The sequence below is a fragment of the Zootermopsis nevadensis genome, unplaced genomic scaffold (assembly GCF_977971745.1).
Source record: "Zootermopsis nevadensis isolate Lab colony 2312 unplaced genomic scaffold, Znev_1.0 Znev_ptg000012l, whole genome shotgun sequence".
NCBI lineage: Eukaryota > Metazoa > Arthropoda > Insecta > Blattodea > Termopsidae > Zootermopsis > Zootermopsis nevadensis.
Window position 1 is genome coordinate 5,780,604 of NW_028259144.1, and position 27,776 is coordinate 5,808,379.

At 37.5% G+C, this 27,776-nt stretch overlaps 1 protein-coding gene across 20 annotated transcripts in view; it reads left to right on the top strand.

Annotated features, from left to right (window-relative positions):
* Positions 1–27,776, top strand: part of CaMKII (Calcium/calmodulin-dependent protein kinase II) — a 157,784-nt gene that overhangs the window by 76,238 nt on the left and 53,770 nt on the right. For 12 of the 20 annotated variants that reach the window (XM_022069844.2, XM_022069845.2, XM_022069849.2 and 9 more), the window contains exons 3-11: positions 13,088–13,147; positions 20,709–20,763; positions 21,359–21,497; positions 21,612–21,714; positions 22,835–22,918; positions 24,956–25,050; positions 25,610–25,732; positions 26,247–26,330; positions 27,063–27,123. In XM_022069844.2, the coding sequence (XP_021925536.1) occupies positions 13,088–13,147; positions 20,709–20,763; positions 21,359–21,497; positions 21,612–21,714; positions 22,835–22,918; positions 24,956–25,050; positions 25,610–25,732; positions 26,247–26,330; positions 27,063–27,123 (804 nt within the window). The remainder of the gene's footprint in view (positions 1–13,087; positions 13,148–20,708; positions 20,764–21,358; positions 21,498–21,611; positions 21,715–22,834; positions 22,919–24,955; positions 25,051–25,609; positions 25,733–26,246; positions 26,331–27,062; positions 27,124–27,776) is intronic. The other 8 variants (XM_022069847.2, XM_087347773.1, XM_022069860.2 and 5 more) reach the window with 1 other exon arrangement.

Genomic DNA, 27,776 nt, shown 5'->3' on the forward strand with positions numbered 1-27,776 from the left:
CGTGGAAGGAAGTGGCCGTGGCCCAATTGAAAGTATAATCCTGGAATTTGCTGGAGGGACTGAGGAAAATCACGAAACGCTAGCTTTCCTGGGACCTCGCGAATGTTCTCGACCACAATGCTCGATGGTTTCTCAGAGTTGTTCATAATGCGAGGTCATGAACTTCTCATAGCACATTTATGAAGTGCTAGAATTTTAATAATTGTAATATAAATGTATATGGTTGTGTCTGAATTCTTTTTTTATTTGGTTCTTTGCCCTGAAAGTGGATAATAGCTGCAATTTTATTTGAGGACAAACAGTTTTGCTGCTACTTAATTAATTAGCGTGTAAGATATTACTTTGATTAATTGAATTTTACAGAAATAGTTTTAAAGTAAATTAAACCTGCTCTTTTCAATACTGGTATTTATTTATTCAAATTCACTTTACTTTGTTTTAATTCATAACTACGCCACTCCAGCAGTGAAAAATATGCATTACTATCATGCAGTTTATTTAAATTATTTTGTGGGCACTTGTAAAAACAACACTAGTCCAAAAATAAGTTTCGATATTCGCTGTCTGTTTTTTTTGGGGGGGGGGGGACAAGTAAATCAGGCGTAAAATAAATTTGTTTGCTAGTGGTTTATTAGTTTTCCCGAAAGTGCGATATGTGAACTCGTGTGATCTTTAATGACTGATTTATTTGTGAAATATTGCAAGCCTCTTCGAAATTTTCATTCTTCCGTTGTAATCTGCTGCGATTATTTTCATGAACGTATTCCTGTGTAATCCGTGTGGAAGTCTGCCTCTTTGCTTGCTGTCAGATTGTTAATTCCGTTTCGTTTCATATTTCAAAACTTTGTCCAGTATGGATTGTTTTCAGTTCTTGTAGTGCAAATGCCTTTCGTTTTAATCCGTCTGAATATATTCCACTGTTTTCATGGATTTTATATCAGCATCCGTAAGATAATTCTTTTTCCTTTCTTTCGTTGCCCAGTTTCCACTCCAATATAAAGTATCTGTAAGGTTTACGTAACTTAAAAGGGTATTAACTGTGTATATGTAGTGAATTGGAAAATACGGGGGAGGAAATTGTTGTTGTCAGTTTCAAATTATGATAAAAGAGGGTGAATTGGAATACCGCTGGTAAGGTAGCGTGCCGACTCATTGGACCGTCACATGCTAGTATCGAATTGAAAACCACCGAAGTACATGCCACTGGCTTCAAAATAAGTAGTGAAACAACCCCCCCGTTGTTGTGTTATGCTGTCGAGAAGTTTGGTCCTTGTATGAATGTACTACCTTTAAAATTATGTACATTTTTGTCGGAAAGTGTCTTTTTTTTTCTAATGTGCATGGTATAAAGTAAGTAACAAAAAGAATGGTATAAGTGGATATAATATTTACTTTGCATTAAAAAAAATTGAAGTGTTGGTGTTGTACCAGGAAGAGAAACTGGGTCTTTTGTATGTTAATAATCATAAAGTTCATGAACGAGTTTGAATAGGCATAAATACGCCTGCAACGTATGTTAAACGCCACATCCCGACGTCGGAGAAGTTGCCGCACAATCTCGGCGTTCTGTTCTGGAAATGTGTCTCCGTAGACCTTATATGCAGCGCACGGACGTTCCTTTGGTGGTGAGAAGAAAATAATGCGTGCGCATTTGTCGGTAGCACTCCTAAGCTCATTAATTCTTTATCGGATTATGATTACACTTAATGTGGAAGTCTCTTACCGAAACGTTGATAAAACATTTGGTGTTATTCAGGATTTGTTGTGTCGGTAACATTTTATATTCAAGTACTATTTAACTCCATGAAACAGAGGACTTCTTGAGAAACCACTAGTCGCCTAGCCTGTCAAGTAATTCCCCGTCCTTTACGGTACCCGAGAGTTCATCACTGTGTTCACGAATACCCGATGCTGACCTGAGACCTGAGACAGATGAATGCAGTCCACATCCTATTTTATTCCTGTAAGATCCATTTTAACATTATCCTCTGTACGCCTTTGAGTTTTTTCGACTAAAGATATGTAACGAGATAAACTATCCTCCGTCATCAGGGCGATAGCCGTGATGATGGAGGCAGCAAGTACCTTTGTAACGCTGGTAAACTTTTACCAGACTGTGCCGTGCATCATCACAGAAGACAGAGCCAGGACTTGAATAGCATCACTTTTAATTGCTGTAATCAGACAGTTTATCTCTGCGTAGCAAACGTGTGTCAATAATAAGTTGGACAGCAGCTGTCAACATGTTAGCACCAATTTTAAACAGAACTGAGAAAAACTAAAATTAGATCCTTTGATATAAATAACAGTTGTGAATATGTTCTTGTCAGCTAGAAAAATCAACTTGCCTCAGGCGTGCGAGTGACCGTTTATTTTTCAAACTTTGCGTTATGTGATAAAATCTTGGGTTAGTTGTCATGTTTAATTTTGACTTGGACTACAGATCGTGAAGTGATACTTTACGTGAAAACCGGAATGAATTGTAAGTACATTATAACATTAACTAGATCGAAAATGTTTTGTGCGGACGTTGTTGCCAATTCATCTTCTTCAGAAATCCTATTTTTATGGCTGAATGACTATCATATATTGAATTGAACTTCATACGTTACGTATAAGAAATGCGACGATTCGATTTTATCCTACTTATAGTTGCTGACTAATAATTCGACTTCCTCCTGTTTTCCCCTCCTAGCATATTTCATAAAATTGTTTTCATACTCTTTCTTCGATATTTCTATGCATAATTACAGAAAGCTTTAATTAATTTTGTTTTAAATGTATAAAATATTGAGGTTAGCAATGGTAGATCTAGTAGTAAGTAATTCAGATAGTCACATAGTGCTGTGACCTAAAACATTGAAAAATAAAATTTCTGTTTCCGACTTAAGAATCGCGGAACAGGTAGCAAGCTGAGAGAATTTTCTCACGGTTTCATTATGCTTGACATTTGAAGACTGAACTTTCCTTCTAGGTGAAGAAAGTGTACTGCATGGAGGGTGGAGACTGTAAAAGCTCTATTTCAGCTAGAAACTTTCCTCTCCATTCAGCCGTAATGATTTCAAAATAATTACGCTCCTGACAAGTATAAATTGGTACCTGCAACGTTTTACCTGGAGCTCTTACAACTTAAAGGAGCATAAACTTTCCTTTCAGCAACAGTTACGGAAAAAATGCAGTGTCTAAGGAAACGCTACTGTCAGAGAAGTAATAAGAATATAACACTAAAATTACAGCTGGTACCAAAGTAACACAGGAAGATTTAGTTGCATACATCATATATTTATCGGTATGAATTTAAATTGTCACCGATAAAGATCATGTCTCATGGAACAAAGGAATCTAGGTATCTAAAGTTAAGTGATTATGCATACTAAAATGATACTATTACACAGATCACTGATCAGCAACTCTTTCCTGTCAGTGCCACAAATTACGACACCAAAAATGTTTTAATTTTGTTAATTGAGATGCCTCGTCTGCCGGAACACACAGCTTCACTCCGGTTTATCGAATAGAGATTCCTGTAAATATTTAGATGAATATTGCGTTGTGTTGATAATTCACCAACAAATTCCTGTAGACTTCGTCATCTGTTGCGTTTGCTTCATTCCTCGAGTGCAGACAACGCAGGACGATAGATTTCCAGATAGATGCTGCGAAATGGCTTTGTTTACGTTACAAACACATATCGTGCAAAGACACAAATGGCTTCTGATTCAGAAAGCCTCAGATCGATACAGAACTGCGGTTCGTAGCGGTGTCATTGAACCTGCCAGAATAGATATTGTCTCCGAGAATTTCTTGGTTTCCAGCTTGCTTTTTATGTATCAACATCCATTTCTCCCGCTTCCTCAAAAGAAAGACTAATCTCAGAGCTAAAGTGGTATAAGTCGAATTCTTTTATGAGGTTTCTCGTTAATAAAAATGAAATATGTAGGGTTGTGTTGTGTGCTTGCTAGAACACTGTATTGACTTTAATAGACATGTACTTTATACATCTATTGACTTAGACTGCTTTAGCTCTGTTCATCTCAATTGTAAATGGCACTGCACCACACACTCAGCGCTTCTAACCAACGCATTTACCATATTTTATTAAATTGTGAACTTCTTGCTTTATTTAACACCCCTTTATAAGAACGCAGGCATTTTTCATTGGCTGTACTTCCGGTTTCAAGTCACTGGTTGTTATTAGCGTAGCATTTGAAAGGTCCCAGGTTCAGTTCTGAGTTGTCAATGATAATATTAAAAAAATCGTCAGTATAACAACAACCAATCACCTGAACCCTTAAAGTGTCATTTGACGAAACTATTTTTTCCCCAGTATTCTTCATAATGTGATTTCTCGCTGAAACTTAAAAATCGAGTTCTCTGTGATCTGCCTTATCATAGAACGTTGGGCTAATATTATCTAACACGTACGAAGAATGCTAGCCATTGTAATGGTGCATATTTTAGCTAAAGTTTGTAAGTTTAATACCAGTCGCGCTGCTAGTAGATATGTTTATAATATGTTACAATTCAAATTAAAGAGGTCAGGTTAATAATTATTGTTAACGCAACAGAACATTTCACCCCGATATCATCTTGTTATTTCTAGTGTGTTTTTAAAATTATCAACGTTTCAAACAAAACTTCAGGACTGTACATAAGTGGTGATAATTTAAATGCACCTTATCATTTCTCTCGGTTCCTTGTTGATGTTTAAAGACAGGAGTTTAAGCCGTGCCAGCGGATTTGGTTCTAGCGGAATTATATTCGTATCATTTTTGAAAAAAGTTGCCCAGTTCTAATATTAATGTCAGTGGTTGAATATGGTGACTGTCGGATAGAGCAAGGCCATGTAAGAAAGAACGCTGTTTGGAAACTTGTGGATACAAATGTTTCTGTTCGTTCCTACAGATAGCGTGTTATAAATTACTTTAATATATATTGCAGGTGTTTTAAAACTTTGCGTTCAAAAATGACAGAGATAATTAAATTGTATGTAGATTATACCAATAAATCCCCTTGCAATATGGGCTGTTATTTTTTTTTAAGTTTCTTTCACATCATGTTGATATTTTTAAGGCTGTCTTTGCTATGCGTAACAGTAAAAAAGAAAGTTATTCATACGTTCTGATTCATGCATTGCCCTTCGTTGCTTTGAAGATGATCCAAGTGACCTTCCAGTGGTAGTATTTATTTTTTACACTATACGAAGGAAAGCTAACTGGCTGGGACATATTATGGGAAGGAATGGGTTACTGAGTGATATCATCGAAGGCCAGGTTGAAGGAAAGCGAGGACTGGGAAGAAGGCGGATACAGCTAACCGACGATCTGAAACAAGGAAAGAAGATGACGTTCCAGGAATTAAAGCGAGAAGCCGAGAATAGGGACAACTGGAGAGCTCTTTTTGGGCAGAGCAATGGACCTGTCGTAAGACAGAACACTTAATAATAATAATAATAATAATAATAATAATAATAATAATAATAATAATAATAACGCCCTGGTCCGCTCTGTGGACCAGTGACTGAGTCCGATCGAAGCAAAATACCAGTGTTCCCAAAGTTCTTGTACTTTAAAACGTGGAAATAACATGTAATTACTTTTTTAAAAACCGGACTGTCTTGTTAATACTGGTATTATTTATTCTAGTGTTGTTTATAATAGTATTACTTCCTAACTGCGTAGAAAATGGGAACATGTGTTATTGTCGACATAAATATTAACTCTAAAATATTTGTCTTTTTGTTTTGGGCGTGATATTATAATTACGTCGGCGTATTTAGCTATGCATGCGAAATATCGTCTGGAGAAATAACCATAAGCATACCAACAGATTATGAAACTTTCTTTTTATGTTAACAATTACATACATGGCGACAGTGGAAATTTGATATTCAATTTGTCAAATTTGAGATAATTGGAATCTTTTTTTGTTGGAAATTATTTTTCTAGGCTCACCATATTGATACATTTAAAGGAAAGTAGGAATCACGCGTTCTTCTAAGAATTTCTTGTTTACTTATCTTGTCTTCAGTATGAGAGTACGTGCCGTGAAAAGAAATGATTGAATCAGTCCAATGTTCGTCGGACTGTCTGTCTGTCTGTCTGTCTGTACACGTGGTTCGGTATATAAGTTTTCATACTTGCTACGTGCTCTGGATTTCTGACCCATCTGGGTGGTCTGTAGACAATACGAGTGATGAGCTTGTTCTAGTTTAGACAAGTCACTACTGCGGAAGAAAAGAAGACAGGATTTCTTGAGACAGAGAGAAAGTTTTAGAGGTAACGAGATTTGCGTTATCTTCTGCAAATTCGTGATCTAGACAGATGACTTGGCGTACTTGGCCTTTCAATTGAAGAAACTTTAGTGCCATAAGAATTCATCATCGTGTGTCTGTCCGCGGAACTGCTCTCTTTTTTGAGTCATTAGAATTAGCAGCTCGGAATTCTTTCGGAAACTCTGAATGCATGATGGAGCCAACGTGGAAATTTTGTACATACATTGGTCATGGAAAAATAATTCTGTTGAATATAAATTATCTTGGAAATGGTGGCTTTATGGATAGTTGCGCATAGTTCCGGACAGAGGACTGAGTTTAAAGGCAAAGATAATCATCATTTTAGGAATGAAGAGATTTATATTTGGTACTTGTAATAGCCTTTGCATGTTGGACGCCCTTAATATTATTGTGGATCAAAAACTTCTGAACTTGGTTCATTTTCGTGTCAGTTGAGAGTTCCTGAAACGTTAATTTGTAAAATGTAGACTCCATTATCCAAACCTGAACTTAATTTAACTCCTAGCGATAATTCGTGGGTCCGTACTGTGAGACAATCTAGTTTTATAACGTGTGTTTATGTATGCTGCGTGTGAACACTTAAAAGCTTAAAACAACTAGTTCAATTTCTACCAGCCCTTGAGTGTAACATTAGCTGTGACACAACTCTGAGTTTTAACCTAACCGAACCGTTAAAAAAATTACCTTGAATTGACCTTGAAAACAGTACGCCCCTCTTCGGTAAAGTGTTGGGCTGGTATTGTTTTGACATGACCATGAATTATCCGTGAACTCGACTTGGCATGAGTACTCATTCAGATACCTGTATTTTGGTAGAAATTAGCGTGAGAGGAAATTATTTAGAAATGACCTTGGAGATTTGACGGTCTGTATTTGTCAAACCCTTTGTCTGGAATTTGTGTGACTTTGACATGACCTTGATCTGTCCGTGATTTCAACTTAACATGAGTATAATGACCCAGATGCCTATAGTTCGGCTTGAATAAGCGTTTAAAGAAATGACCTTGGTTGATGACCTAGTCTCTTCGATCCTTTTTCGTATGTGAAACACGTTATGATAAAACACGTCGTACTTCTGTCGGTTATCTGAATTTAAATTAGGCTTACGATAAGTATTTTTTAATTATAATTTTTTGTATTTTCCTTTTGCTTTGACAGATAAATAGTTTTTACACAAAGTTTTCAGAAAAATGTCATTTACCAATATCTCCTTTCCCTCTGTTGACCCGATGCTATGGGAAGTTTCTGATAAATTATCTCATGTCCTCGTGCGCAGTTAGTGATTGTGAATGTTTAGTGTGGGTGTTTATGAGGTCTCTCCAGTTTTAATATGGAGTTGTTAATTTCTGCATTGTAAGTAACATATTTAGAAGTGCTTGTAATAATTGTATTTGGAAATTATTACTTGTACTGTACAATTAAATTGAACCCAAAATCATAAGGAAACTGTGTATTCTTTTGCGTTTTTATTTCAGGTTTCCTGATTTTTGCACCTTACTGTACAACACGTTTTCCTCATTACATAAATCTGTGCAAATGCTACGAGAATCAATGCTTACAAGCATGAGACTTGCATTACTCTTGCAGACATGTGAAAGTGCTACGCTGTTAGTGTGCTGTTTTATCGTTTTACGTGTACTGGCATTATTAATTATGAATATGTGGGACGAGTCTTACTCCTTGTACCCCACATTCCTGTGTTGAATTAATAATACAGCGTTCTCCTTGTGTGCCAAGGCTAGCCTAGATCAATTTAGAAACTGTGGCCCGCGAGTCGCAGCTGGCTTATATTTTTATCACGAAGTTTTACTCGTACTTTGCTGAACCTGTAACGTGGCTGACATATTTGGCAGGCACCCTGTTCCAATCCCGTCCTGGGTGCAATTTCTTTTTATTTATGCGCAAATTTTTTTGGCCCTGGAAAGAAATTCCGAAAAAATACGAGAACGCTGATTAAAATTTTCATTTTTATTATTTCAGACAGTGTTACTGGCGCCAAGTTCTATGTTTATTTAAGGGCCTCTCTCCCCGCTTTAAGGACAGCCCTGCTCAATCCTCCGACCACCTATCGTGTTTGAATATTTCGTGGTTTTCCTTTGTTTCTTCGGGCAGTGCTAGGATATAAGCTTAAAGTATACCAAGAGGTCTTCTTTCCACATCATTTTTAAGTTTATCAATGACGGTATTTATTTTAATACATACGATAAAGCGCTGTTAAATAAACCATTCAGTCATTCTTGTGTTATACACAAGTACATAACACAGAGCCCAAGCAAAATAAAGACAAAAGACATTCAAATTCGAGGCGAAGTTAACTTCATATTAATGTCCTTAAATCGGGGTCAAATAGAGTCAATAGTTGGCAAATGTCCGTGAGATGCCACATGCTAGCGATGCAGTAGTTCTTTCAAATATTGTATTTACAATCGATTGACCTGTTGGTTATAAATAGACCGCATATTTTACGAATTGAAGATTAGATTGTTTTGGCCATACTTGTCCAATGAGAGAAGTCGTTAATATTTTCGAACCAGTTTGGGTTGGGGGGGGGGGTTGTATCGATAAATTCCAGTCGAGATGTGAACGATTATTATAGGAGAACCGCTCCTGTGTTCCTTGATTGAGATTTCCTTATACGTAATCATTTAATTTTTGGTCGCAATTTAGAGAGGCTTTGTTTCATTTGTCGTTGTGGATAAGGAAAACATTCCTGCCTCCTGGTTACCAGAAACAGGTTAAGATAATTTACTGCTGGTCTTTTTTTTGTTATTCGACGATTAAAAATATGGCATAGGAATTACTTGATTTCATTAACACAGTATTTTGCATGCGACTACCGTCTCGACGTTTAATTTGTATTTTGTGTGACGTCACGCAGCTAAAGTGAAAGTAAGAGTGTTACATAGCAGTTGCCAGTGATTCATGTGACCGAGACGTACAAGTAAAGGCAGAGTCCTGTGTGTAGTACGACACGCACCCTTTCTAAAGCAGAATATATAATGATAACATTCTTCCTTACAGGTTTGAGTCTGTTCTTGGGTCAAGTTTTGTAAGAAAATGTCTGGCTACCCTCACCAAGATCTCCAGTACCAACTATTAGAACACTGTCATATAATTTCGGAGATGATACATGCGTACAGACACGTCTTCCCCATTATGCTTTCAGTTTATGCACACTATGCAGAGAACACGAAAAAGTAACAATAATTAAGTCATGAGATGGTAAAGTTGCGTCATATTGTGATGTAATAAATATATATTGTTTAAATCTTGTCCGTCTAATCACAATAAATTCTTATTAAATATTAAAATATTACATTAATTAACATTTAAAATAATTAATTAATGTGATATTTTAATATTTAATAAGAATTTATTGTGATTAGACGGACAAGATTTAAACAATATATAATAATTAAGTCTTCTCTTATACCCTCCTGCGATACTCCAATGAATAAGCAGCTAGCAATGTAAAGGAATACAATCAGTGATTGTTGTTACACAGAAAAGAATATGGAAATATAACCCCCAAAGCGACTCCAGTTGACGGTGCAAAGAGAATATGTCCATGTTTCATCCCGTACTCTGTTTCCAAAGCGAAACACATTCCGTAGCAACTGTGAATGTAATTGAACAAAGCTTTGTTCCTTCAAAGAACGTAAGATGAAAGAGAAATGATAATTTCATTGAACCGTTATTTACATTTGACGCATCTACTTTACATTAAAAGCCCTTTTATTATATGTCGCCAATGTCAGAGTAATTGTATTTGAAGCACAAACGCTTAATTAGCCCGTGCCTCCATAACTTACAACACAGTCGCATTTTTTCGTGGCGGTCGCTGAGTTTCAGATTCGCTGGAAATATGGCTGAATGGCGTTACGTACTTCGGTATCATGGAGTCTGTATATATTTTTTTTTGATTGCTGTGTTCAACACATGTCATGCTTTGAGAGGTTGCAACAGGGACGGTGGATCCCAGGTGAGTGAAGACAGCCCAGAACTAGCAGCGTCGCAAGGCTAGCAACGTTGTACTGGTGACATGGCCGCGTCGATTAGGAGGAGGAGGGTGGTGTTAAGTCCTTCTGTGGCCTTGAAGCATACAATTTGGTAACTGTTACTTTAGCGAAAATGAAAACATTGGTTACTGTTTGTCGCCATCACTAATTAAATTAAAGGTAAAATTGTGCACATCGAGACTTGTCAGTAACGAGTCTAGTGGTAGAACAATACAAATCCTACATGATATTGTGTCTGTAAATCTTAATTTGCAATTAACGATTAGTTTCCTAACTACAACCTCACTTCCTCTCCTTCCGCTAGCTGCTGTATATCGGCGCTCATTTTCTTCTTCTTCTTCACTTCTTTCTTGCCTTCTCTCGCTCGAGCATTAGATTGCACCATAAAGTAACATAACTTTACTCTCTAACCGTAAATTTACACTTGAAGTATAGATCTTAAGGCTCGTTACTTTTATCTGCCAACCCTCGAACTTCGGTACTTGGTACTTTGGCATTTCGAAGCACCGTATCATTACGACGACAAACACGACGTAGTCCTACATGTCGTGTATGTTGGATAATTATGCAGGGGCGGGGTAGATTCTGAGACCACGTTAGTCGATCTCTGTGTGTGTACTATTTGCGCAAGGGTTGGGGCTGTCTGCTGTTGGCACTTGTATAAATAGAGCTGCTTTCTAGTGACGCCGAATGAATTTGCTAGTCATTGCCAATTCAGACTAATCGTTCAGCTTCAAAGGGACGTGCTAGAGTAGACTTTCACTAAAATAAATATCCCGTCAGATGACGTTTTGCAACGAAAACCACTAACTGACAAACTAACTCCATGGAACAGAATCCTTCTGGGGAGCTGTGTAGTCGCTCAGATAGGCAAGTTGTTCTTCGCCTTTTGAAGGTTCATTACCTTGTACAGAAGAGTCCTCCATCGGCCTTTATCCTGAACCAGATGAATTTAATCCATACCTTCCCCCCCTAGTTTCCTTTTGATAAGTTTTGAGATTATCCTCTCATCAACGCTTGTCTTTCTAATCGTTGGTATTTATCTATAGATCTAGATGGCGTTACAGCCGAGAGGACATTGGCGGTAAATATATTTAATTTCCCCGGAGTAGAGTTCTTATCTTGAAGCTAGTTTTGGTTCAACTGGTCAAAAATTCCTGTCTTTTGTGGATCCCGAAAGTTCATTACCGTAATTAAATAAATCTGCAAAAAGAGTCCTGTAGGAAATGATTGTGTTGACATAGTTCGGTCTCGAACCGCAGGATATGGAATGCGTCGTCGCACTCGGACTGCAAAGTGCGGTCCTATTTGCTTCGGAAACGGGGACACTGCCCTCGTCATCGGTTCCCCATGCAGGCACTGCCCGTATTTTCTACGCATTGAACGCTCCGGGCCGTACCATACATCAAAGTGAAACTAAATGGGTCAAACGGCAGTGATGTGTGAATGTGGGGTGAGTGGAATGAGGGCTGGGACCAAGCCTACCAAATTATTGTGTCCATTAGAACGTTTTTTTTAAACGGCGGTTCGCGGAACCCTGGGGGTCCGCAAGTTGTGCCTAAGATTTGATTCTTTTGTTCTTATGCTGCATTGCTGTAGGTTTTTTTTGTGTTTGTCCCAATTTATTTATTATTACCAAAAATGTCATCTGTGGGACTCCAGCTCAAACTAAAATACACTGTCATCGAGATTAACATGGGAATGATGGCGTACGACATTTCAGTCAGTTTGATAGCTGGCGGTAAGGTATACGACCGGCGTTCGACATTTTTTTTCTTCTTCTCTGCTATGCAGATGTGGAGGCTGCCTCTGTGGCCGATCCAGTCATCTGTGCAATGGCCTCATCAATAATTCGTTTGCTTGGAGACCACGGGGTGGCTGAGAAACATCATCTTCTTGAAGATGAAACAACTTGTGCTCTCTTGGCTGGTATAAAAATATAATTTACCACGGAGGTTATAAGCTGAGTGTCTTCCCATGCACGCGCTGTGTTCCTCTTTATTTCTCTTTTACATTTTTTCCTCCATGCCTATTTCTGAATGAAACTGTACCAAAGATTACCGTCTTCTGGGTTGTTATTTGGGTTTTATTTTTCTTATAGTGGAATTCTGCTCTTTTATTAGTTTGGAACGTGTAGGAGCAGTCTTTCTCATTTGATAATCTACGGTGGTCTAGTGGTTAGAACGCTGACCTTGTAATCCTGGGGTCTCGGGTTCGATTCCCGGCGGTGCCCGAATTTATAACTTGTGTTGGGCAAGGCAACACGGAGTTTTCCTCCGGGGGCTTCCCCGGTTTCTCCGTGGCATCCCATTCACACACAGAAGAAGGCAATGGCAAACCACTTCTGGATCATCTGCCAAGAACGTATATGAACAGGTCCCAGTCCGAGAAAAGGATGGAAGGATCCTGTTCATATGGACCTGTCGTCAGACAGAACACTAAATAAATAATAATAATAAATCTAATACACATCGGTACTTAATATCAGCACATCCATATTCGTATTGATTTATGGTTATTTCCGTGGAATTGTCAGCCATTTTCTTCAAGAAGGCATCAATAATTGATTGCTTTGTCTGAAACATTTTCTTCCTAAGCAGCGTTTTGTGGGGCAGTGTTGAACGGGATATCACTGTGTGAGATTTGGGATTCTCACGGGTTGTAAGGAAGTTTGTGGATGTTAATCGAAGTGAAGGGGTTATATAATGAAATGGCTTCGTATTGGCAAAAGCACGTTTTGCACTTCTTAATTTGATCCGTGTTTTTGTTTCAGACTTCCAGAAACTGGAGCGGGAGGCTCGCATATGTCGGAAACTTCAACACCCAAATATTGGTAAGTTCTGCGTGTGCACACACAATTACTACCGGGGGAAGATGGTCAGAAAAATTCTCTCTTCCACTGATTTTTAAAAGCAGATTTTTTTTGGCCTTAAAGCCCATCAGGAGAGAGTTTATTATGCCTTGAAGTTACTAATTAGTAGCGCAAAGCAGTTGGAGGTAGAGAAAAAGTTTGCGTGAAATATACCAGTCAGGAAAGGATTTAGCCAAGAAGCCTTGTTAAGCCATTCGTTATTTAGTTGCTAAAATAACGAGGGTATAAAAGGAAAACAAGGTTTAAAAGGCGCTCATTCCTGGCTTATTAAGCTTGTTAAGGCTTCGAAGGAATGAAATTTGTATGTTTTAATACCTTTCGTACCAGTAGTGGATGTTGTACTTACAATTTGTGACAGCCAACTTACAAATAGTGTACCCGTTTGTGACGGTGAACAAGTCACGTGGAAATGCAGTTGAAACACGAGTGGTACCTCGGGGGAGGTGCCGTGTCTCATGTGGGGCTGCAGCTACAGACGCCATATTGCGGCCTCCAGTTTGTTATTTAGTCCCTCGCCGGCCCCTGATGGTCACTTCGTGAAGGGTCATGTCTCATGAGCATAACTTCACCGTGTGCCAGTGTTTTTCTTATGAGTGTCCAGCCCGTTTTTGGGAGGAGGTTGTTATAGTCTTTTCTGAAATTCAGTCCAAAATGTATTTTCTGTTTTTATTTTCGTATTGTATAAAAGATAAAAGCAATTGAAATTGTTGTTTAATGTGGGGATGGAGTTTGGTTTTATACCCTCGGGGGATAACAGGCATTGAGGATGTTTGGGAACAAAGTGTTCAGAAAATTTGGACCTGAGAAGGCAGAAGTTATTGATGCATAGGAAATTTACGTAATGAAGATTTCATACGCGATCTTTACTTAATATTAAGATTTTGAAATGAGCTGAACGCGTCGTACACATGGACGAGACGAGCAATACAAAATTTCTACAAAAAATGTCGAGGGAGGAAACCGCATAGAAGATTTACTGTTTGTATGATTTGAGGTTTTCACAGCGGTGAGTATGAAGATTTCTGTCTTCTGGGTTGTTGCGCTGTGTAGACTGGTCGATGTTAACCAACGTTTCAGAGGTCATACTGCCTCCATCATTAGGGCGGTGAGTATGAAGATTTCCGTCTTCTGGGTTGTTGCGCTGTGTAGTCTGGTCGATGTTTACCAACGTTTCAGAGGTCATACTGCCTCCGTCATCAGGGCGATGAGTATGAAGATTTCCGTCTTATGGGTTGTTGCGCCGTGTAGTCTGGTCGATGTTAACCAACGTTTCAGAGGTCATACTGCCTCCGTCATCAGGGCGATGACGGAGACAGTATGACCTCTGAAATGTTGGTAAACATTGACCAGTCTACACAGCGTAACAATTCAGAAGACAGAACTCTTCGATTTACTGTTTATTTGAATTGCTTTATGACATTTCTTTATGCCTTTCTATTAGAATGACTGAGTTGATCTGAAGTGTAATGGCTTCATACCTTTCGGTGATTCCTGTTATAATCGAAGACATGCAGTCGAAGGCGAATGTCTGCAGAACAATCGGTTCTCTGCTTGGGCTGCCCTTTGCTGTTGATATTAGCCGTGAATTATTTTACAGAGAGCGTCTTTCCCTCGAGATTTCGTGCTGAAGATAATTTGTGTTTATTTTTAGACTCTGCGACGGAAGAAGCTAGTAAAAAGGAATACTGCTATCTTCTTAGAGTTGAAATGAAAACACTAAGTTTAGTACTTGTTTCGCGTGTTGGTAACAAAAAATCATCGGATTTATGGAATATACCATTGCTTTGTTACAGCAAATAATGAAATATAACCGCGTTTAGAAGAAAAAATTGGACATAATATAACTGAATTTCTAACCTAACATTTCAGATATGTATGGAATTTCATATAACATTTTCTGTGAAATATTCTCGCAACCTTTCCTTTTAAGTTTTCGAAGAGGATTGGGAAGGAGGGGTGGCTTGGTACATTCTGCCTTCATTTATAGTGAATACTCCAGGGAAATTACCAATGCTGTGTCACGCGACCGAGTCATTTTCAGAACACGCAGTAGTTAATATTTTAAGTAGACCTTAACACTAAGTCTGTTCCATTTCCCAGCAATATGTAGCAGAGTTTCTTTATGAAGAATAACATATAAGTAGGTCTAGTGAATACAACATTATCCCTTTATTTAATTAAGCCCCATACAGCATTCTTTAACCTCGGCACTAGATGGAGGTGAGTGGCCACTGGCTTCCTTTATACGCCTCAGCCTTTTAACGCCGTGGAAAATAGTCCCAGTACAAAATTAGGTAGGAGTCATGTTCAATATTCAGCTTCTTCTGGACTTAAACTTCCGTTTACATTTCTAAAACTTCAGGAGTTGGGTCCTAGTGGATGAAGTCCATGGAAAGACCAATATTGAATTAACGCACCGTCGTTGAAACCATTTAGAGTTGTATTAGGTAGGACGGTGGAAACTGGTGTACCGCCACGAGGTTTTAGATGTGCAGCGAATTCTCTTAAGAAATTATATGTTCGAACATTATAATTACAAAAATTCAGTAGCTTATCTTTCGTAATTAGAATTCGCGATTCACACACATAGGTTTTATCATAAATAGACTTATTAAACACGTGTTATTTAATGTTTTCATATAAATGCATTTACAATTATTTATATGTTGATGCATGTTTATGGCCGTGTATATTTTCGTACCGCGAAATTTTTCAGTGTGCCGTTTTGACTAATTATGGTGAAAACACGTTGTTGTACGTACACTGAGATACGAGGCTGGTCTGTTAAAATTTTAGCAGTATTTTAAGTTTCCGTCATTATAGAAAGTGATATTTACGTGAGTTACGTGATCATCTTCCCCGTTTATCATGGATTAAATTCTTCGGATTGTTTTTTTAAATTAATTCTTAAACGTTAAAATTCTTTAGATATTTTGTGGGACTCCTTGATGGATGGATAGGTTAACTTCATGGCTTCTAATAACAGGACAACGCATGGGGAACACAGACGTGCAGCCATGTTCCAAGTAGAATTTGGACTTGTTTTCCCGAATTTCTGAATATATTCATTAATATATACAATTTACTCTTTCTGCGTGTACTGAGAGATGTGTTCACGCCTTATTAATATTTCCTGGTCCCATTTAGGCCTGCTATAAGTTTAACAACATTCTCAATGCCAAACGAAGAAATGTTCGTGTCTAACAAAGAAGTGAAAAACATGAATAGCGCCTTGCTTGCTCGGCAACTTGTTCGCCGCGGTATTCAGGCAGGTAGTCTATACTTCATGAGATATTCTTTGTTAGCCCTAAGACCGGCTATCCTGAGAAACTTCTTTCGTGGTTTACGCCAGTCCATGCAAATGCTGGGTAATTACCTTAAAATAGGTCACGACTACTTCCATATCCTTTCCGGTTCAACATTCATTCATTAATGATCCTGCCATTCGACGTTGCGTAGTCTGAACTACTGACACCGTCCACAAACCACAGTCACGTGACGAGCTTCCGAAACGTCGCGTAGATAAAAATACTTGAGACAGTGAGAACTGTCAATATATTGTTAGTGTAATGAATCAGTCATTGTCACAGACTTAGAGAATCACAAGTGATATCCATGATGAACGATGTTGGTATCAATCATAACATAGTTTGTGAAATGCGCGCATTGTGGTGCAGTTGAACTTTGCTTTCTCGTAAATAATTGAGAGTAGTTTACCAAAGGGTACCGTTATGCGTTTTAATAATAAATAGTCTGGCTAGCAAACTTCCATTACCAGTTGTGGGTAGCCATATTATTTATGGGCAGTCTGGATGTGCTGTGCCTTACGTTGTGACGTGTAGCCTTTGTGTATACGTCACACTGAGAAGTGGAATTACCAGTATAAATACAACGTTTGTCTGTCATTCTGACTTGAAATTGACTCACGAATGTTGAGAAATTTATTACCATGAATGGCCATGATAGAGGTATTAATCGTAACTGATTCTAATTTTAAATTTCAAAGGATCATTGATCAGTTGTCTCTGGCATGTGAATGTTCTGTTACTTACTTTTGCCCAAAGTGTCCAGGACAGACGTTCAAACTTGGGACAAGCAGCTGCGTATCATAGCAGTTTAATTTAATTTTAATTACAATTTTTGTAAAGTGTTTCATGTTGGTGGTTTTATAGCCCGTCAAGAAGAATTGACAGTTTTAGCATTTCTTCGCAATTGATCCCAGTCCTCTGGAAGAAGGATTCTTATTTGAGGAAGAACACCACATGTATATTCCGTGTCCTGGAAAAGGAAGGACCAAAATGGTTTCCAGTCTCTGTTTATTAGAATGACCTTCATCTTATCCCTATCAGGTTTTCGGAATTTTCAGCAAAACTTTTACGTAGGACGCATAAAAGTTTATAAGTTAAATGTAACTATATGGAGCAGAGTTATTCTTTAGAAGCTAATAGCCACATAGCTAGTCAATAAATCGCCCCTGTTTTAAGGAACCTGAAGTTCTTTTATCGTATTCACCGGAACCCGCAGTTGGATCCAATCCCGAGTCATCTGGAGGTGTACTAGACGCAAAATATCAGCGCTCCTGAGCTACGGCACAGTAGTAGTGCCACAAGGGGTTTCTTGGCCCAAGAGAATGAAATTTTGGACCACCCTGTTCTGGGAAATTTCAATAAGCGACAGTGTTTCTGAAACGAGTTTGAGGTTGAGGCCAACCGTTGGATGACTTGATTACAGCAATCAACCAGATCATTCAGTAGCTGTACGACGCGACATTTATCCTGACTGCAGCTCCAGCATTCACAATTCATTTGACATTGAATACGCGATCTACTGAGTAGTTGAACTTTAGCAGAATCTCGCGATTACCTTGCAGAATGTCAGCTCCTGAATCCCGTCTACCCTCATAGCAGTCTGAGAGAGAATCACCTAATCAGGTCCCAGGTTAAAGCCTTGAGTCCTGTAATTGCTTTTAGGAAATCAATACAACGTTGCTTGCGTGTATTATCTTCGTCACTCTGTTCCCTTACCCGTGCTTCAGATATGTTATCTTCGTCTCTGTGAAAGTTTTGCAGGTTCTGTTCAAAGTTATTCCTAAAGTACCATTTTAAAATCAAATCATATTATTGAAAACAGCGCACAGCGTCTCATCGTCTCTCTTTGGAAAAAAAGTTTAGAAACTGCTAAGATGGCTTTCATCTGTCGCATTGCCCTGATAATAGAGGTAACAAACACCTCAGAGACATCCTTAAACTTCTACCCGACTACTCGGCGGACAGCCGTCTTCATACTCACCGCCCTGAGATTAAGAGGCATCACATTTTAGGAATTATTCCCGCTTTCTTTCCAGTTTCAAATTCTCCCGAAAACCGTACCGACAGTCCTTTGTAACACGTCTGAAGTGAATGTAGAACTCGATATCTCATTGTTTCCATAACAAATCACTTCTCTCAATTCTTAAAACAAAATGTTCTCCACGGAAATTAACCGGATTGCCCAGTAAGTACAAAGTTTATTTTCGTCATACGCATGTCCATAAAACGTATTTTTCCAGCGCCTGAGAGAACCTAACCTACCGTATTTAAAAGACACGTGTGCCATCTGGCGAAAATTAATAGAGAACTGGCCCTCGTAGTTGTAGTTACAGACACCGTCTGGCAAACATCAAAGAGACGCGTCTACATATGCCCTCTCAAGGGAGCGTGTAAAATTCGGTTAACCGGCCACTTGCCTTCAAGTGATTGCTGCTTTCAATACTAAAAACATGAAGTTTGTAGATGTGGTTTCTGAGGTTACAACAGAAGCGCTATAAAAGTCCTTGCAAACAATCATATTAAGATCCAACCTGCTAAAACTCATACTTAACAATATTGGAATTTGTTTGAATCCAGGCTGTGATACAGATACACGAAACCCTCCTTCCAAATGGGCATGGACATGTTCGTTGAACGCATGATACTAGATGGTCAAAGAAACTATTGAAGACTGGATTAGACTACCGGGGTTTGATACCCGCGCAGAAACAGAGCTTCTCATCTTCAACTCAGCATCCAGACTGGCATGTGGATCACTCAGCTGCCTATGTAATGGATACTGGGGGATCATTCTCCAGAATTACAGTGACTGGAATGTAGCAAACTTATATCAACATCTATTGTCACTGTTAATAATGTTTGGAACATTACCTCCACTTCCCTTCTACGCCTTCTTAGTATTCGTGGAAAGAACATAGACACCCTAAAAGATTGGAACCATGGACTTCAGAGGGCGATTCATATAATGTACAATTGTTGACTGGATTAACGTGTGGCAACAGCTTGATGAATGACCACATCACTTACATTTCATTCGAGTATTCTAGTGTAACTTCAGACTTATCGCTTACCATGGATAAAATCTCCTTATATTGAAAATTTACTGTGAGTTAGTCAGTATTTCTATTTGAATATGTTTATCTTACGAAAAGCAAACACTTGATTTCCATCTATTTAATATTTTGCATAATCACTTTGAATTTCAATTGGGCTATTAGCTGTCCTGACTTTTCGTATGGTTTTCCACAGTCTGTTCAGGTGACTGCAGGAAACCAATCAGTCAGATATCTGTGAAAGATCTCAAGCCATATGTTATTTGAGTACTCATTTATATACAAACTTCTAGTCCAGTGGTCCCCAACGCAGTGCCCGCGGGCGCCAAGGCTTTTTTTGTTACGGAAAGAGGTTATACTGAATAATGAAGGCCGTTCAACCGTTAACATTATAAAATCAAAGCGCAGATCTCGACTTACTGACGTCCATATTGACGATTGTTTGCGAGCAGCAACATCATCCTATTTTATATTTATTTAGTGTTCTGTCTGACGACAGGTCCATATGAACAGGATCCTTCCATCCTTTTCTCGGACTGGGACCTGTTCATATACGTTCTTGGCAGATGATCCAGAAGTGGTTTGCCATTGCCTTCTTCTGTGTGTGAATGGAGTAATTGTTGGGATGTCACGGAGAAACCGGGGAAGCCCCCGGAGGAAAACTCCGTGTTGCCTAGACCACGGCCTTGCCCAACACAAGTTATAAATTCGGGCACCGTCGGGAATCGAACCCGAGACCCCAGGATTACAAGGCCAGCGTTCTAACCGCTAGACCACCGTGGCCATCAACATCATCCTACACTCCAAAATTTGGAAAACTGGCCGATGAAATGCAGCGCCAAACATCACACTAACTTCCCACTTGAGTAATAATAATTGTACTTATAAAGTACGTATTTTTGATTGCATGGTTTCTTGTATCATTAAACGTCGTGTTGTTTTGTGTATTATTTGGTGTCCATATCTTATTTGTCCAGAGAAAAGAAAATTTGGCTTTGTTAATTGGTTGGTGCCCGCCACGATCTCATAAACTTTCAAATGTGCCCGGAGGCACAAAAAGGTTGGGGACCGCTGTTCTATTCAGTCTGTATTTGATGTAGACCTAGTATGCAGTGTGATAACATAGCTGTTTGATTTTGCTTATTTTCTTATGTCTTTCAGTTCGGCTACATGACAGCATACAAGAAGAAAACTTCCACTATCTAGTGTTTGATTTGTAAGTACACTAAAGATCTCCATTAATATTTCTTATAGTTAAGTTATTGAATGACTGAAATCTTACGTTTTGTTGAATAATCATGTTGATAACTGCCCCAAATTTAAAATTTTAATTATTCGTGTTAACGTTAATGAGCACTGTTTTGTGATAAATCAATATTATTTTATTTTGGGAGCAAATACATTTTGCCGAAGGAAATTAAAACATTTTTTATTCTGTGTTCCTGAGATAACTTATTTTTAAGGATACTTGAAATTAAAAAGAAATAACACTGCACAGGAAGTCCAGTTTTATACATTAAAATATCTACAATGTATCACAGAAGATCCTCAGTTTGGCACATAACTGATAACTACTGCTATTTGTCCTGTCTTTCTCGTATTAGTGCCACATTGGAGACGTTATATTGAAATTGTACTAATTGTTATTTAATATATGATCATTAATGATTTGCCCTTGGCATTGTCCTCTAATTTGTCTTCTCCTTTGGTTATTTTGCATCAAAGATAAGTTATTATATAAATGTATAAATTTATTGTATAAAATGTTAATTCAGTATTTGTGTTTGCTATTTTCATGTTATCTTCCTCAGAGTGACGGGTGGGGAACTCTTTGAAGACATCGTCGCACGAGAATTCTACAGTGAAGCAGATGCATCTCATTGTATCCAACAGATCCTGGAAAGTGTCAATCATTGTCATCAAAATGGAGTTGTTCATAGAGATCTAAAAGTAAGACTGAAATTTAAACTGTTTCTATGTATGATCTCCAATTTGTTGAATGATTGATACTAACAGATCATTAACACGTTTTTCTGTTCTTGTTTTTCGCTTTTTCTTCCATAGCCTGAAAACTTATTATTAGCGAGTAAACAAAAAGGTGCAGCCGTTAAGCTTGCTGACTTTGGTTTAGCGATTGAAGTACAAGGAGAACAGCAAGCGTGGTTTGGTATGTTCAGATTTTTATGTTCTTCCTTAAAGTTTTTGTGAATTCCTCATGTTTTACAGACTGTTCTGTGGAAGTGCTTTAGTAAGTGGCTTTGAACATGAGGTCACAGTTCACTTACTAGAAGCTTAATATCCTAATTTAAAAGACAAAATAAAGGCATTTAACATAACTCTGCAAATTTTAAACCCTCGTGTGAAAAGCTTGTTCAGTTTAGGTGTCATAAAATTATGGTCTCTCAAAAGTGATTAAACCCTTGTCATATTTGTTTATATATATATACATATATATATATATATATATATTATTATTATTATTATTTCTCACATGCAAAATAGTGCACAGCGTACAGAACACTCTGTAATCATGGCAAGTAACCCACTAGAATATAATAAATTGGTGTAAACATTATTTTGAGATTACTGAATTTTTGTTTCCAAAACACAGCATTAATTCATTTGTTGTTCATAAAATTTACTGTCATGTTGGGACAAACATTCATGTAGGCAAAAAAATGTTTTATCTAATATTGCTTTCTCATCAGTTTTGTGTATCATTCATGTTTAGGCACAAAGTGTTAACAGAGATCATGGAAGGATTGATAATATTGTGTTCAAAAGACTTAAAAAGGTGTTTGTTTATTTTTATTACTGTAATTATTTAAATTTAAAATTTTCCACAGTGTTTCTATTCCTGAGTTAGTTTGTTTCATGTTTATAAATCTGAGAGCTTATTAAATTATTTGTGCAATTGTCGAGAGTTGCTTCCAGATTAATAAACATCACTTCCTAACTACTAATATACTGTGAATGATTCCAGTGCTGTGTTTCTGAAACATATTCTGTCAAGTTGATTGGGGTTAATTTATAAGCTTAAGGATCTGTGACAAGGAAACTTCAGTTTAAAATAATTTGCATTGTGACAGTGATTTATCTGGAAAACGGATTTGCAACAAACTTACAAAGTTGTTTCAAATTTATTTCATCTGAACTGACCCAAGTTATCTGTGTAGTATGAACCACCCAACCGGCAGACTTACGGGCATGTCCGTGTGTGCATTTTGGCTGATGTCAAACGATTATGATACAGAGTTGTGAACTCAACTATGTTTTGATGTCACCAGGCTTTGCTGGTACGCCTGGTTACCTCTCACCAGAGGTGTTAAAAAAAGAACCCTATGGAAAGCCAGTTGACATATGGGCCTGTGGTAAGTTTACATTTTGATTCTGCAGTTTAGGTATGTATGTTTAAGACTTATGTTCCTTCCAGATTTACATTCTTTATCATTTAATTTATCTACAGTTTTTGTACTTTTATTTAACAGTCATGTATGTTACTTGACTTAATAATATTTATTTTTGGTGCATTTACAACAGAAATTTGCACCGATTAGCCTGGTCATCATTCTTTATCTGTCTGTCCACATGTATCAATTTAAGAACTGCTGAATGGACTTTCATTAACTTTTATATTTGGGAATTTTATTAAAATTTGTTAATGTGTTACAGTTTTGGTTAAAATCGGACAATGGCAATGAACACTTAAATGCAGATCTACATACATTTCAGCTCACATCTGATTCTAAACTTGCTAAATATTTATTAGAGTGAAAAATATTTGGGATGAAACTTATAAAACAAAATAAGCATATTTTATGCTGAGTATGCTTTTCCTGCGTCCCGTGCAGTAGCCGCATAGTCTGAGGCATCATGCTTCGGACCGGCGATACGGAATGCGCACTGGTTCGAGTCTCGGGGGAGAAGAAATTTTCTCATGAGCTTTCGATCAGTGTATGGGACTGGTGCCAACCCAGCATCGTGAGGAAATTGGGGAGCTACAATGAGTAGCGTAATCTGGTCATGAAAACTAGCAATGGCTGGGGGTTCGTCGTGCTGACCACACGTCACCCTATATCTGGTTGGTTGATCGTTCACCTCTGCTTAGGCATGTGAACGTGAGGCCAGCAGTCAAGCTAGTTGGCTTTGGCTCTCTGGAGCTGTTACGCCACGGATTTAATTTTAATGCTTTTCCTGTAAGTGTTGTGATGTTTTAGATAAATAAGCAAATGTGATTTTTATGCCATGCTGTCTCATAACTTGAGAACCCTTGGACTGATTTTGATCAAATTTTATGTTGGAGTTGGAGGCCCTTGCTCATCTGCCACACCTGTTTTACATAATTAGAAGATACCATTGGAAGTCACCATTCATAAATTGAAAATCTAGAAGCAATAACAGAGTGAATGTATCAGAATTGTTATGCCATGGGTGCATTTCCTAACTTGCTTGACATTTTGACATTGTATTCTTTAATTATATTGGAAGTATAACATCTTAAAGGTAGTATAATCTAAAGTTATTAAATCACCTGGTAGGTTTACAGTTCACATGTGATTCTAATGAGGATATAATTATAGTCTACACAGGAATCATCACCTGCATGCACACAGGCACCTTGGTGTCTTCGGAAGGAATATGTTCTAGCTGCGAGAGTTTTAGAATTTTATAAGGAGTTTTAAGTTTTAATCTGATCTATTTCTTTGTGAGCCACTTTGTGTAGCAGATGCAAGACCACAGTCACAGTATAATTATTTCCATTTGCAACTTTTTTTAGGGGTGTTGGTGGTGGTGGTATAGATCTATATGGTGCCTGCTAAAAATTATGAGCTTTTTATAGTTGCCCATCATGCAAAAAACGTTGGCGATTCCTGGTCTCTAGAAGTAATCTGTGAAGAACTGAAGACGGCCTGCCTGACCTTAACCATTCTGTGTCACTACCATTCTCATTCTTTCTGTGAATGCTTCTATTCTGATTTTAAGTTATCTTGTGTGAAATACTGTAACTATTAGTGTTCTCATAGAAACATTTTATAACTTAATTTGAGCTATTTTGTATTAATATTGCTGATAATTTTAGAGTTTTGTGATGAATTAAAATTGTTATTACAGTGCCTTTTCACACATAATATTTTGAAGAGAAATTATGGTCTACTGAATGTTAAGATGCTATCTAAATATATAAATAACTGCACTCTTATATTCTATGTAGCAGCTGGGAAATATCAAATCATGTCTGAAATTACACATGGCAACTGTACTGGTGTCCATGATGTTATCAGTTGTCATGTGTATACCACCGGTTTGAACGATGTGTTGGACTGAAAGAACAGTCGGCTTGAAATGATACTTGACTAAATTGTTTAACTGTCAGTTTGTTACACATTGTATATCTGTTTTTTTTACAGGAGTGATATTATACATATTGCTAGTTGGATATCCTCCTTTTTGGGATGAGGATCAGCATCGACTATATGCACAAATAAAGGCGGGTGCATACGATGTGAGTTAATGAGAATATATGTTTTGGAGAAGAGAACTTGTCATGCATAATTTCATGTGATTCTTGGTGTGGACACTGGACGTTCCAATGGTTGTAAAATGACTCTGAGCTTGAACTATGTCACAGTGTAAGGGGAAGATGGTAAAGAGTGTCTGAGCATGTATAGTGTAAATGAAATTTAACACAATTCGTGGAATTCTTTATACACCAACCGTACACTACACTGTACTTTGTGAACTAAAGGAACTATAAAAAATCTAGCACTGCAGGCACATGCCTTAATCTGTAGGTGCTACTTCTACATCCTAGATGTAATTTCACATCCTGTAGTACAAGGAACAATTGGGTTATCTATGTGTGTGCTGTCTTCCTTTCCCTCTCGCACATGGATTTGTAATGGTCAGTAAAGCTTGGAGTTACTTTGTTTTTGATGAAAGAGTGACAATTACCATATTTACAAATAACATGTGTTTTCTGTATTTTGTGCCTCTGATTTGTAAAATATTTGTTCTATGAAGAATTGTATATTAAGATCTGTCATTCATGTTTTTACTTCTAGTATCCCTCACCAGAATGGGACACAGTAACACCAGAAGCAAAGAACCTGATCAACCAAATGTTGACAGTCAACCCTACGAAGAGAATTACGGCCTCAGAGGCTTTGAAACATCCATGGATCTGCGTATGTATATGCTTTTAATTTACACTTTTTCTGAAGGGATTAGTTTTAGGGACTTTGTCATCACGTAACAATGAGGACAGCCTCATATAATCATTGCATGTTCATTTCTTTCAACCTGGAACTGTGTCTAGATCACCCCAACACTTTCATTTTTGACTATGGCCATGTGTGTGCTGGAAAATGGAAGGGAGAAAGAAACTGTGTGCTGCTGTGTATAAATTTGTTATGCATATTATGTGTTTTAAATAGATACTCAGCAGTAAACATTTTCAGTAGTATTTTTTTTTTTCATAGCCTGGTTTGTGTTCTGGATAGAAAATATTATGATGTGTACTGTATATTACTTATTTCGAAGTAACTTTGTTAAATTGATACCTTCATAAAACAACATTTTCAGGTCCCTTGATATTCTGTTATAAGTATTTATAACTGTAGTTCATTGCGTGCACTGAGATAGGTCTGATTCTGTTGTGACTGTATAGTTACTAACAAGATTATGTTTATTTTATTTCAGCAAAGGGAACGTGTGGCTTCTGTTGTTCACAGACAAGAAACTGTGGACTGCTTGAAGAAGTTCAATGCAAGGCGTAAACTGAAGGTGTGTATTATGATTATTAGTACACTATTTTGTTTCTCCATTGAGTAATAAAATTTAAATTGATCTCTAATTTTGGGTTATTAATTCACTAGGAAAGAATTGGATTTCATTTTACAGGTTGCTGTAAAATGAAATTCATGCATTAAAGCTATAACATCTGATGTGTGGCATCTGTTGCTCTCCTTTATTTTAGGACGCCAGATTGTGAAAAGTGTTGCTGCCTTACCAAGTAGTGTCTCAGTAACCTGTGTGATAGATCTTACATAAATCGTGGGAGTAAATTCAAACTGTATTTGAGATAACAATAATTTATTTGGCCTAAAAGTATCTTAAAATCATACTTCCTAAAGAGTGTCATGGATGTGTATTTCATTCTTTACATGTTTGTCAAATCTAGCCCAAAGTAAGAATGTGAATAAACATGAAAGTGAATTTGGTTGGCAGCTGATATCTGCTACCCTAATACCGAGGAAAGTAAGTTAGATAAGTTAATATAGAGTATTTAGTATAAAAGTTGTATATAACATGAATGAAAATCAAAGTTATATTTTACTGTTATCAGCTGAAATTAAATTCACCCAGTAGTTTCGGAGGTGAAGTATTTAGACACAGTCATACTTGACCTCCCCATTATGACTTTATTTCATACGCTTTGTGCAAATAACACATAAAAACTTACATCCTCTGATGTTTTGTTCTTGCCACTTGGCTTCTTGTTTGTTTCATACGCAGGGTGCGATCCTTACAACGATGCTAGCAACCCGTAACTTTTCCAGTAAGTATGATGCCCAGGGTAAGTACCTCCGGACCCCACGTACAAAGAAAAGTGATAGGAACAGACTGTGTCAGGCAGTTGTATGGTATGGTTCTGCCATTCACCAGAATCTTCTCTTCATTAGTCATGTCTTTGATGTTGAATCCTTATCCAAGCAATGTTTCATTCCTGATCATACTTCATGATACAGATTTTGGAGTGATATCTTTATACTTCTGCATGATGTGAGGTTTAAGTGAGCTTTCACTATGCAGAATTAACATACTGGAAGAGTTTCTTAAATGAATACAGTATTATCCAAGTTTCAGTTGTATATATGGTAGTAATATTGTTTATTACATTCAAGACTGTATTTTATACCTCCTTAGTAACATTTTAAGTAACATGATAGTTTCCTTTATCATAGAATTATATTGCCTACTTAAGTAACTATATTTTGATAATATTATGTAGTGTATCACTTACTTTCTCATTCACTCACTTCATTGATTCACTTGTCTGTTCACTAACTCAATATAAACTTGTCCATTGGCTATACAAACTGAAGTGACAAGAATTATATGTGGAATAATATGTACTTGGTTCATGATGACTGATACTATCTTCTGGTGTCCGAATGCTTCCAATATAGTTGTCTGATTTATCAGGTACTGAGCCTTCATGCTTCAGCA